This window comes from Poecilia reticulata, chromosome 6, assembly GCF_904066995.2.
Source record: "Poecilia reticulata chromosome 6, P_reticulata-male-v2, whole genome shotgun sequence".
Lineage (NCBI taxonomy): Eukaryota > Metazoa > Chordata > Actinopteri > Cyprinodontiformes > Poeciliidae > Poecilia > Poecilia reticulata.
This window is the reverse complement of record NC_088835.1, coordinates 23,273,278-23,286,280: the sequence shown is the minus strand read 5'-3', so window position 1 is coordinate 23,286,280 and position 13,003 is coordinate 23,273,278. Positions and strand designations below refer to the sequence as shown.

The window sequence follows — 13,003 nt, the reverse complement described above, 5'->3', positions numbered from 1 at the left end:
CTTTAGGATATATAGATTCACATGCCAATTACAGGTAAATATTGTAATACATTGACCTATTTTGAAATCAATTAATAATCACTGTTGAATGATTGAAGTAACGCACACTCACACACAATTTAGAGACCATTTAAACTAACAACCATGTTTTTGCACTGTCTGGTTACCTTGAGAGCACATGCATAGGAAGAACATACAACCTTCATTCACATAAACCCTTTTGTCAGGAGTCGTACCCAGGACTTTCTTGCTGCAAGACTAAAAGGACCAACCACTGCATCAGCGTGCAGAATTTTGTCTATGAAACTGAGATGGAACTAACTCTTGACTTAGATCCCAAAGAAAGGCCAAATTAAGAATTAGGAACAGTATTTTATTTAACCACGAGTTTTAGGTGGTTTCCCCCGATTAAGTCTATCTTCTTTTCCAAGGTAAAGTGTTTCCCCTGCGCCAGGGTTTGGTAAACCCTTGTGTAAAAATAGAACATCTGTTTGGTTTATGTTGATCAGTTACCAAGAGAACCAAACTGGCAAACAGAAACCCATCACTTAGTCATGTTTACCTCTGATTAAGTGGCAGGATTATACAAGTTATTGGCCATGTCTCTTATCAGAAAACGTCCAACCAAATGTTTTAATTGCAACCCTTCTAATATCATAAAATAATGCAGCGTGCTCATGTTCTAAAGAGACTATTTTCCATATTGATTTTAAATTACGCAGGTTTTGAAAATTGTATAGCATCAAACTTAGTGTAATATAGATTTTAGGTGGGCAGGCTCCTGTCTCCTTATTCTTACTTAAGTGTGATAAAATAATAAAAACACTAAAAATATTCTGAATCATAAAATATTTTACATGTAAGTAAATAGTAAAGTTTTTATTTAAGACTTTTTTTCTGTTACCATAAAAACATTATTTAAAAAAAGTATGTACATATAGTTTTTAAATGTCTCAATATTTTCAGAAATACTTGGTAAAATATGAAATATAAAAATCATTATTTAACATTTTAATCTATTCTATGTTCATATAATGATTATTTTAGCAGTTATTTGATTATGTGTTGCAGCCTATCTTTGTTTTATCTTTCAAACACATCCCATAGTGTTTTTTATGTAAACATTTATATGAAACTATTAATCTTTGTCCGTACAGACCAAAAAAACTGTGTCAGAATGACGTGCGGTTTTGCGTTTTTCATTCTCAGGCCCCTCTTATTGTTTTTTTTTTTTTAGGTGCTCTTGACACATCCATTGATAGCTGGCTTTGGATACTAGCAGCAGCAGCAGCACAATGAAGGCTAAGATGCACCTGAATTAAACAGACAGGGACAGACTGTATCAACTCGTGTCGAAATAAAAGCATCTCTCACATGAAAGGCGGGATCTCCATGGTTTCCCCCCAGAGCTGGGCCTCGTTGCCATGGAAGTAAAAGGCGCTTCTGAATGAGGAAAGACACAAAATGGCAAGCAGGAAGTGTCTTCTCTCTTTTGTACGTTTAACATGAATGTGATTTTTCCCAATTCTATCATATAATTTTAAGAAGAAAAAAAAACAACGTGGGAATTGTACACATTTACATAACATGTCACATATGTTTCTAAGTAAATGAAGCAGACACTGTACAGACACAAACCTTTGACAACCCCTGTCATGATGGACTGTTTACCTAACTGTGTAATGGCCATTTGGACAATATTGTGCCATGCTCATGTTGATCTCAATGCAATTACCCATCACACCAGCATGTGCCTGTTCCTGAGGATGATTAGACAAATGGAAGGGGAGGTTATAAAGTAAGGCAAGTTTATTTGTATTGAACCATTCATACAAATGATCATCCACACTGCTTTGAATGAAAATAAATAAGCAGAGATAAAAAAAAATAATGTACTTACAAATAAAACATTGAAAAATGTAAGTCTTATATAAACAAAAGAAATCGTGAAATGTGAAGTATTTAAGAAAAAATAAACACAAACAGCTTATTATTTGACCTGTATGGAAACTGAAAACAGTGTTGGTGTTTAACCTTATTTTTAAAAAAAAGACAGTTTCTGTATATCTCAGGTTTTTAATGAGCTAGCCAGTCAGGCATATCCAGTTATTGCAGCTGCCTGGTTGATTTATTTTTAATTAAGACTGAAAAAGACACCATTGCAATAATTTCACTTATTGAAAAGCATGAACATATTGATCTGTATCATGTTTTGACAGTAAAATCCATCCATCCGTCCATCCACCCACCTACCCACATCTTCTTACACACCCACCCACCCACATGTTCTTACACTCTTATTCCAATCTGGTCCAAAATAAAAGTGGCCTGAGAATTGAACCTTGTGGAACCTCACAAAGGATGTCTGCTTTATAATTACCAAATGACACAAACCAGCTGCATTGAGCCAAGCAGAGTCTGAACCAGTTTAACAGAGTACCACATAATCCCATTTGCTTTTCCGTCTATCAGTAAATTCTGTGTCACATAGTTGTCCATTTTAGGTAAAACAAATGTTAATTTCTTGTGAATGTAACTCGGTGTTCAAGTTGGAAAAGCAATAAAGAGTTTGTTTTGTATTTTTTCATAAAATGTGTCCATAAACTGCCTTTATTGTGGAATCATTGGCGCATTAGTTTATATGTCAGTGATTGATTATTTCATTATCTATTTTTTATTATTATTATTTTATTTTTTATTCTTTTTATTGTTCTTGTTTTGTCTGTTTATGAACCATAATTGTGTCTGGATAAAGAGACTGATTGATTGATTTCTATCTTCTTTGCCAGTGTTATACCTTTAATCACATATTATTAGGCCATCCAGATGTGGCTACTTTAAAAGGGGAGGAGAAGATTTACAAAATGCTGACATAGCCTAATTTTAAAACAATTTTTAAACTCCTTGGCTTTACTAATTTAATGTGAAGTTTTAATGAATTGTGATGAACTTCGTTTCCTTGCCTATAACCACCCTTGCACTCAGACAGCTTCAAGTAGACTGAGCCACAGCACTTTTGCAAGGTTGAGTGAGTCTAAACACTTTTGTTCTGTTTATATAAGTCTCATCTGATGTGAGGAGGTCTGAGCTACAGAATGTTTGGTTGTTATGTACTAAACATGTCACGTTGGACTCTGCTCCATGCAGTGCCTGAGGTGATTGAGTGGCTGGTGTAACACAGGGCAGGTTCACAGGCTAAGTGATGGGTGTGCTACGTGCAGAAACCCCACAGTCTGGTCTTCTCCTCACAGTAAATAGAGGATGTCTGTACAGAAAATATGTTGGGCTGGAAGAGCAAATTAGTTTTATATACTTGTTTTATGAAGCAGATGAATAATATTCAAACGTATAGATTAAATTGCTTAATGAAGTATTTATATAAAAGGAAATCATTTGAGAGAATGTATTATTCATATCATAAGACTTAGTGAACTAGGCGGTGTTTATTTAAGTGGCCGATCGTTTCTGGTTTCAGAGAACCTGTTATTAATTTTCAAAGTTATGATGAAGTTAAAAAAACAAAAGCGTAGTTTGCCTCCTTATTACTTGGACTGGTTATGCACTGAGAACCATGTTCGTTTGAATAAAGGGGCCATTAAACAGTGACGCAATGTACCTAAAACAACAATGAGTCGGAACACCACCACTGACATCATGGAATAATCTATTCTCTCTGATCCAAATAATCACATTTACGTCTTACACTGCAGCATTTTGAACATAGGTTAGATAAGACATCAGATTTTTATAAATACAAGTTCTGAGAAAGTATTCAAATTGTATTTTTGCTTATTGCCACTCCTTGAGCTTTTTCAGCTCTTGTTACATTACATCCACAAACCTTATATTTTGGAGAATTTTATGATACAGACCAACAGAAAGGAGGAAATATTGGTGAAATTGAAGGAAAGTGACAAGTGGATATTTTTAAAATATAAATGTAAAAAAATGAGCTAAGAATATTTTTTTTCCCTTGTTTTGTCTTGTGCCGTTTTCATCTCTATCTGTCTTCCCATTATCTCCATAGCTTTCTTTCCCTGCTCAGGCAAATTGCCACTTTTCTATCAAGACCATATTTGTGGACTACATGACAAACAGATGTCCAGTCAAAAGATTTTTCCATCTGAGCAGTAAATCCTTTCAGCTCTGTCAGAGTTAAGGTCTCTAAGTTAGGCCAGTCGAGCTATGATATCAACTTTCTGCCAGGATATTTTCAGTTTTTTTACAGAATTTCCATCAGAAGTTTCCTGTAATTCAACAGTATTTTATTTCAAAATTTTCCATAAAAAACAAGAAAATGTCCTGGCAATTTTCTGCAAGTACATTTTCTGTTTTTTTACGGAATTTCCGGCAGAATTTTTCCGTAATTTAACAGTTTTCTGTGTTTAAAATTTAATTTATAAAAACTGTTTAATTAATTGCGGGAAAAAAACCTGTTTATTCTGTTTGTAAAAAAAAAAGTCAGAGGAGCCTAAGTTATGTTGCTATTTTAATATGAATACATTGCATCATATTAACATTAAATATTATTACCTGCTGATCTTGCGTAATTCTGACAAGCCCTCTGTTCTGTCTGGGCTTGGTAACAAAGCTGCTGTGCTTTGTTAAAATAAATCCATGCCCGAGAACAAAATAAACTGGCACAAACTGCGTATTGTTATAACTTTATATGTATGTCAACATTTCTGGACTAAAGTAGGAACCTGAAAAAACAGAAAACAAGATAAGGGAGCAGGTTTAAACAAACTCTTTCACATGGGAAGCTGTAAAATGGAAACTTGTGATATGGTAGGAGAAGGAGATAGCGTATCGTTAAAATAAAATATTATCTTTCCATTTTAAGAACCTATTGTACCTACTGATTATGATGCAAGTTGGAAGTGGAATGGGTTCACAGTATTGAAGGATGTTTTTAGGTTCTCGATGTTATCCATCTTAATGTGCGTTGTAAACATGGGCAAAGGGTATAAATGTAGAGTGAATGTAACTAGGCAACTGTTTTAGGACATTTGAGACTAAGCAGGCATACTTCCCCACTTCAGCTTTTACATTCATGGAGAACAGTTTGTGAGGACACAGTTGTTTCCTACAGATCTAACAGAGATCATCAACATCTGAAAATACAAAGAACTGGCTGCCTATTTAAATTAACCTTTAAAAAAGGTTAGGTTATGGCACCCATAACCTAACCTTTTTATTTTGTTTTACTTTTCCACAACTTATCCCTTATTTCCACCAGTCTTCATGAGGCTGTTTGTTCTCTAATGTTGCCTAAAACCCAGCGTTTGGTAGACATTCACTAATTAGTTGACCTCGAAAGCATTTAATAGTATCAGAGTGAAAAGGTCTGAGTATAAATGCAAGTTAGGCTTTTCATATTATTTGTAAAACCTCTAGAAAACCGTATCCTTTTCTTTCCACTTCACAATGGCGTTGTACTTGTTGATCTATCCTGCTAAATCACAGTAAAAATATTTGTATTATCCTTTTTTTTTCACTTCAGACCAAGTAGTAATGTTCTATCCATGTTAGTCACACCGACGTGGTGTGGAAACAAAAAAGGGTTTACTGCTTTTATATTTACTATTACAAATCCCTTCAAATCTTATCAGTGGTTGACCAGATAGCAAGGGCTTCACGTCATAAACTTTCATTTATTGCCGGCTGTTTCACAGCTGAGTCAATAGTGAGCAAAAAAAAAAAAAAGTGTTGAGCAGCATAATTCACCTTCACAGATCTGGAAAAATCCCCTTTTTAGGATGGACTGTCCAAATGTGTAGGATGCTTAAATGTTTTTTTCAATAGAAATTGCCTCTCAATATTATCATTACAAAACACAAAATCACTATTTTACTTGCAGACCAACAATCAGTGGTTAAGAATGAATAAACCTTTTAAACCTGGTCAGTACGACTGATTAAAAATACCCTATTCACAAAATTAAGATCCTCATACTTTGAATTCATTAAATGTTTTGCTATTGCTGTAGAAATACATCAATTCACCAAATGCATCAAGTGTCTTTTTTTTTTTTTTTACGTCACTGTTTGTTGTTTAAATATTTCGCATATCTGGTGCAATCGCTAGTCCATTTTTAGAGCTTTTCTGTGCCATGGGAAACCTTTTTAATCTTTAACTAGTCGCTGCCATTGCAGCTGGTTCTTTTGAACCTGATCTTTATCAGTGAAAGCAGCAGGATATTCTCGTCTCATGTGGATGATGTGTTGGTCTGGTGAATGTGGTGAATAAGTGTGAAACAGAAAGGTGTCCAGTTTTTAGTATGCTGATTTAATTAGTTAAGGTGTGGGCATCATTTCACCTTTAGGAAATGACGATGGAAATGACTAGAATAAGTATCTTATGTATCTCAAAGCAATATAATCGCGTACATGGATAACCAAAAGTTATGTTTTACACACCCAAATCCTATTTTTAAAGGTTAATAAATTATAAATAGTCAATAAAAATAAAATAAAAATAAAACAACAACCCTGCAAGGTTTCTGGTTTCTCATGATATTTTAATCATTTGAAAGGTCAGGAAGTAAACAACAGGCTTAGAGGAAATATGAGACGGTTGCAGTCTGACTAAACAAGCTGGTGATGCATCCTCATTAACAAACCATCAACTCAACATTTGGAAAATATCTCATTTAACCCAGAGAGGCAACATTTTCTCACTATTCTAATTTTCCTATTATTATTTATAAAACTTCGTGTTGAAAAAAGAGATACTTTATATGAATAAAATTGCGTTCTACTCTAAAACAGATTCGACACAAACATCCTCAGTGTTTTTCATAATTTAATAAATACAAAACTGATGGAATACAAAAATTAAAAATAAATAGCTCAAACACAAAAGTAACCCATGAAATACACAGTTTAACCTACATTGTTACGATACTTGAAAGAGGGAGATCACAGTCACCTAGGAGATAGTCTCTTTTGAGGGTGCACATTTTGTTCACCACTTTAAAGCGAAGTGATCTCTGGCTAAGATCTTCCTCCGAGATGCCGTCAAAGAAGAAATCTTCATTGAATATTGGATTGCGGCTCTTTCTGATGACCGTGCTGCGCTGCTTTTGGAGTTTGCCGGGGACCAGCGAGAGGCTGACGCTGCAGTTGATAATCTTTGGATCAACAGAAAGAGGATAAAGGCCCTCAGCGCTGATCAGCCGAACACGCAGTCTTTGGTTATCTGGACAGTACTCTGCTGATAGTCTGAGACTGCCATCTTTTCCTACAGGCACCATTCTTTCCTTCATCACCCTCTCTCTGTGTAACGTCAAGTCCATGGGGAAGATGTTGGGTGGGGCCAGGCTGTAGCTGTTGGCCAGGCCATCAGCTAACCCTTCAGAGGCTCTCCTCATGATATTTGGGCTGTTGTCTGTGGAGCTGCCCTCGTCTGTTGACAGGGAATTGTTTCTGGACACCATTGCTTTTCTTATGCTTCTTGAAAGCAGCAGTTCATGGCTCAGTGCTTTGAAAAGGGAAGACTTAGCAGGGCACCTGGACAGCAGCGGGGAGCTGAAAGGTGATGATTCAGTGGAAGAAGTTGTGTCGCTGTCCAGAGGGGCCTGCCAGTTCAGGGTGCAGCTCCTGGGGGAGAGCTTGGAGGTCAGACTGTTGAGGCTGAATGAAGAGGGGCAGGAGGACGGTGAGGCAGAGTGGGAGAACTTGGAGCACGTATTGGAACGACTCCTGGGCAGCAGCAAAGGAGAGGAGCCTGGATCAGAATGAAAAATCGACTCCTTTCTTCTGGTGTGGGGGCTCTCTAGTAACGTGCAAAAGCCGTAGCTGGTCTGAGTTTTAGCCAGGTGTGGAAGGGACAAGGCGGCCTGGCTTTGGGGATCGGCGTTGGTGGTCTCCTCATCGCTGCAGCCGTCACAGGGGCTTTCATCCACACTTTCTACCTGAATAATGTGAGGATTTAGCAGCGCCTCATGAAATGTTACTTCGGCCTCTGGTTTAGCCCTCTCACAGGAAGGCGCCTTGATGCGAGTTGTTCCCTTTTGCTCCGAGTTCTTCATCTCCTGCAGGGATAAAATTGTTGGTGGGATGCAGAATTCTGGGATGTTGTCAGGGGTGATGATGTTGGGACAGTGAGAAATCCTTCTGGATTTGTCAGTCTTTTCTCCCAACATTATGTCACTGATTTTGAAGCTGAGCTCTGCTGAAGGCATGGGCAGGTTTGATCTTTCTACTGACGTGCGAATCTTTTCTACCACCCACATGGGTCCTCTAATGGAAGGCAGGAAACTCTGCAAAATAAGAATTACATATTATTTAGGCGCTCTCAAATGTGACCAAAACCGTACATTACTGTTAAATACAATCTGTAAAAGGCCTTCCTACCTTTATATCCTGAAAATAAAGATAATCCAAAAGGTTGCTCCAAATTTAGAGCTGAGAGAGTAAGAAGTTCTCTTTACAGCAGCTGGAGGGTTCTGTCAGCTTGACGCACGAAGATGGTTTAAATGAAGCAGGATACCAATAAATCTCACACACACCCCTTTGGCTGCTTAACCAGGATCCTCCCACTTTCCTTTTACTGCCGCTGGTTCCCATGGAAATGTCCCAATGGCAACAAAGCTCATAGCCCAGTAGTAGACACTGTGCTGCTCAGTCTGACAGGCCCTAAAAGGGCAACAACCACTTTTGCACAAATGACGGAGTTTCAATTCACGTGCGACTTTTTCCGGTTTTTAAAGGGCGTTCAACCTCTTTTTGTATTTTTGTAAGCTTTAACAAAGCAGTCCGCTCAGATAACAGTTTGGAACAGTTTTTAAAAAAAACTCACCGCATGACATTTAGTAAGAAATCTAATCCATCCACAGGTTTGTAAGTCAGCAGTATAACAAGATTTGTTTGCCATATTTTAATTAGAAATTCATACGGTGCAGTGTTTGTTTGCCACGTATTTGGTAAATTAATTTTAACTTTAAAAAAATGTTAGGCTGGATCATTACATCACCTACACACACACCGCATGTGTTTTGAATATTCAGCATATGTTTCTATTACATTCTCATGATCTCAGCCTCAGTCAACTTGAAAGTAGAAAAAGGTGTAAAGATGGCAGATAAGTCTGTGTCTGCGCAGTATGACTGTTAATATAAATACATGTAAAAGGATGTGTGACTGGAGTAAATAACAATCTTCCAGACATTGATAGTTCACATACTAAACCTGATTGTGAATCACAGTAAAATTTTAATTAGGAAACATTTTTGAAAAGCTGGGATATTGTTAGCCATCCTTTAAATGCAGAAACATTAGGTATTAGAATTAGGTATATTAGATGTGTTAGTCTTAAATCTTTGTTTTCATTTTACACTTTTAAGGATCTTCATTGCAAGTGGAAACATTCTTAAACTAAATGCTTTGCTCACACGGATCGCAAAATGAAAAAAACTAGAGAAAGATTTGGCTGAAATGTCTGATACTCAAATGTTTCGGTTTTTAATTGGATATCTAAGTCACAAAATGTAAAATGTTTCTTTGTTTCTAAACGTTGCTGTTTAGATTTCCAGCCCTTGCTGGAAAGTACGTCAATGCTGCCCTCTTCTGGTGAGACATGAAACAAATTTACAGGGCAAAGACTGCTTCCATATAGATGATAAGTGTGGACATTGGCAAAAATCCCATTTTAGCTACAGGACTAAATGTTTTGCACTTACATAGTATATTTTGCACATCATCAAAATTGTACTACTGCTTAACATTTATATGCACACACCGATGCAGTGTTTTTTTTTCTATTTGAACAAAGTCCGTCTCTATGCAAAGAACTTTTTATTCTCACCCATGAAAAGATAAGCATGTCCTGGTGCCCATGACCAGATTTAAGTGCCTTTTTGTTCTGTAAATATCTAGAAAAGATAGAGGTAAAAGCTCAAAGCACAAAGTTCAAGTTGAGTATCTTGGTTACCAGGTGTCACCATCCAGTAAAGGGTTACAGCGATGTCAGTGGCACCAATGTACCAGGAAGGCGTTCTAAATGGAGTACTTCTCAGAAATGTTTTCCTATCTGACCACATCTCATCAGCAATTCAAGTGTACTTTAAAAACCTCTTTGGAAACCAGAGGGCCGTGAGATTATCAGAAATGTGGAGTGAAATTGTAGAGAGTCTATTTGACCTTCACTATTATTATAACTTATATATAGAAATAAATGTTATTTCCTTCTAGATCTCACTGCTTTCGGTTGTCATCAGAAGACTATATGGCCTAAAATAAAATGTATAAGTAGTTAAAAGAAAGCAAAGGTAGGTTCCCTATCGTAATAAGACATTAAAATATGAACAGTTTAGCATGTGTTCTTAAAACAACACTCCCATTTCCAAATCCCATCTTCCCTCCCATATGTACAGGTTTATCCTGTTTGTAAGTGCTGTCAGTTCTCCTTCAGGTGGCAGTATGTGCCCAGGAAACAGCAATAATGTGGCGCTTACAGAGAGAGACGTAAAATTGGATTGATAATTACATTAAATCTATACATACATTTATTATTATTAGTTTATTATTATTATTTTTTTTTTACATTTCAAAATTTGAGCAACTTCACAAATATGCTAGTTGACAACATATAGGTAAATCTTCAGTTTGATACCAACAGTCACACTTTGAAAGGTAAATGTTTAATCGTTACTGCTGCTTAGGTCACATTTATGCAAACTGCAACTCATTGAGGTGTGTTTTGTAAAACACACTCCAGGAGGAGGGCTCCCAGTTTTTTTGTTTTTTTTCCCTCCAAATTCACCATTAACAATTAGTTTTAAATTAATTTTCCACAAGTTAAAACCAAATTCATACAAGTCCATATTTCACCATCTAAGGAATATTAACTGAATTAATGTACACATTACCTATTTCAGCTTCATACATAATTGTTGTTTCTTTTTGAAATATACATCACGGTGTAATCATATTGATTTTATCATTTGCAACCTGTCAGCTGTTTTACATTTGTTCACTTCTTTAATGTTCTTTGTTTTTCAGTATAGCCAAATTTTTAATAAAGCTGTTGTAATTCACATATTGTTAATAATTATGTGTTAGAAAGGTTAGTGAGTCTGAAATTCTGATAAAAAAAAGACTTTAAGAGTTTTAATGTTAAAACATAAATCAAAGACATGTGTGCTGTTTGTTTCAGTTATAGTTACTGGGCAATCATCAGAGAAAATATATAGTGATGGAAGATGTTCAGCTGCAAACTTCACAACTTGTCTTCTGTACCTACAAACCCACAGTTAATCTGCAGCAGACTCCTCCAAAATCACAACAGAAACAGGGTGTAGTCTTGGTATATTTTATGGGCTTTCGGATGATGATGATGATGATGATGATGATGATGATGATGATGATGATGATGATGATGATGATGATTCTTTTTCTTCTTCTTAGGTTTTGTTGGCAGTTGGCAAAAAACATTGGTTTTGATGGTTTGGTCACAAGCATTCACAGTTAAAGGTGGAACAAGTACATACAAACCCCAAGGGATACTGTAAAGGATCCCATCCATCCATCCATGTTCTTTACACCCTTGTCCCTCAGTGGGTCGGGAGGGTTGCTGGTGCCTATCTCCAGCTAACGTTCCGGGTGAGAGGCAGGGTACACCCTGGACAGGCTGCCAGTCTGTCGCAGGGCAACACAGAGACACACAGGACACACAACCATGCACACACACACTCACACCTAGGGACAATTTAGACAGACCAATTAACCTAACAGTCATGTTTTTGGACTGTGGGAGGAAACTGGAGTACCCGGCGAAAACCCACACATGCACAGGGAGAACATGCAAACTCCATGCAGAAAAACCGGGGCCGGGAATCGAACCCAGAACCTTCTTGCTGCAAGGCAACAGCTCTACCAACTCCCAGACTGATATTAGTCTGGCAGAGTCTGAACCACACACAACAGTCAGGGCAGTATTTAGGAGGATATGGGTCCCTGGGAACCACATGCTTCTTCTACATTTGCTATTTCCACCACAGTGATGGTTAGCATCCACTAACATTATTGTCCACATAAAAACACAGCTTTACTGAAGTAGTTGTATTCGCACTTTCTGTTTAGTTTGAACACGCAACCGTTTTAAAAAGGTTTTCAATTGTAGCCTATACAATTAACCCAACTGTTATGTAACCACGCCAGGCCATTGCACAGAGTCACAGACTTTGCAGAACTCCTTCCGCATGAACCAACATCTGGCAAATGTGGACAGACGATTGAATTAATTGATTAATTTTGCAGTGTGAGGGGACACATATGAGTGACCCCAACATCACTGCAGGCACTTGTTGACTAAAGAGGTTGTGCAAAATTCATACTTAAATGATGCAGCATAGGTACATTAAAATAAATATTAAATTCGCAGTGATACTGTTGTAGATAGCTGTAAGTGCCCCCCCCCCCTAGTCAAAGTCTGCCCAAGGCCACATCAAGCGTCAGGCAGGCTCTGCTTTTACTCTTCACATACTATTGAAAGGTGCACAAATTCAGTGCGCTTTCAAAATAAGAGTCTTTGGTTATATCAAACTATCGTGTCTGTGCATTTAGGCGTGCGTGGAAATTTTGTGTGGGGATAATCTCATCTTCGGCAGCTCATCTGAATCAACAGCGATCCACAAAGCCATCCTGACCCTACCACATAATGTATACAGAAGGTGGACGAGAGTGACGCCGCTTCCTTTTCTCCGTCGCACAGATATGTGATCCTATTTTTATTTATTTATTTATTTATTTTTAGCCCCCCATCTCTCTCCACTGTACGATAAACGAGGAGGGGCTTGATGCCGTGTGTAGGAGGCAGGCAGGCAGGCAAGCCGTGCTGCTGACCCGCTTGTGGTGTGTGTCGCCTCGCCTACGTCCAAGCCAGCTCGCATGCTGTAAGGAGTGAGAGTCATCAGGTAAGATGTTTGCGTTTGTTTTCCCCTCCGAGATGCTTCGCGGCGTCATTCTTGGACCCTGGCGTTTGTCTTTAAAGGTGCTCTTCC

At 37.5% G+C, this 13,003-nt stretch overlaps 2 protein-coding genes across 7 annotated transcripts in view; one reads left to right on the top strand and one right to left on the bottom strand.

The window, feature by feature from the left end:
• Positions 1-6,499: 6,499 nt before the first annotated feature.
• On the bottom strand, positions 6,500-8,669 carry c2cd4a (C2 calcium dependent domain containing 4A). Its single transcript, XM_008412277.3, has 2 exons — positions 8,358-8,669; positions 6,500-8,263 (listed from the first exon to the last, which is right to left on the bottom strand). The coding sequence occupies exon 2, from the start codon at positions 8,234-8,236 to the stop codon at positions 6,890-6,892; it is 1,347 nt and encodes a 448-aa protein (XP_008410499.2). The 5' UTR covers positions 8,237-8,263; positions 8,358-8,669; the 3' UTR covers positions 6,500-6,889.
• Positions 8,670-12,583: 3,914 nt separating this feature from the next.
• Positions 12,584-13,003, top strand: part of tln2b (talin 2b) — a 98,356-nt gene continuing 97,936 nt past the window's right edge. For 3 of the 6 annotated variants that reach the window (XM_017305321.2, XM_017305320.2, XM_081608211.1), the window contains exon 1: positions 12,589-12,916. The gene's annotated coding sequence lies outside the window, so the exon portion shown is untranslated. Of the gene's footprint in view, positions 12,917-13,003 lie in introns of all 6 variants that reach the window. The other 3 variants (XM_008412280.3, XM_008412278.3, XM_081608212.1) reach the window with 2 other exon arrangements.

Bases quoted from the DNA above. Each gene is read 5' to 3' on its own strand.
- c2cd4a (XM_008412277.3), bottom strand. From the start codon at position 8,236: ATGTGGGTGGTAGAAAAGATTCGCACGTCAGTAGAAAGATCAAACCTG.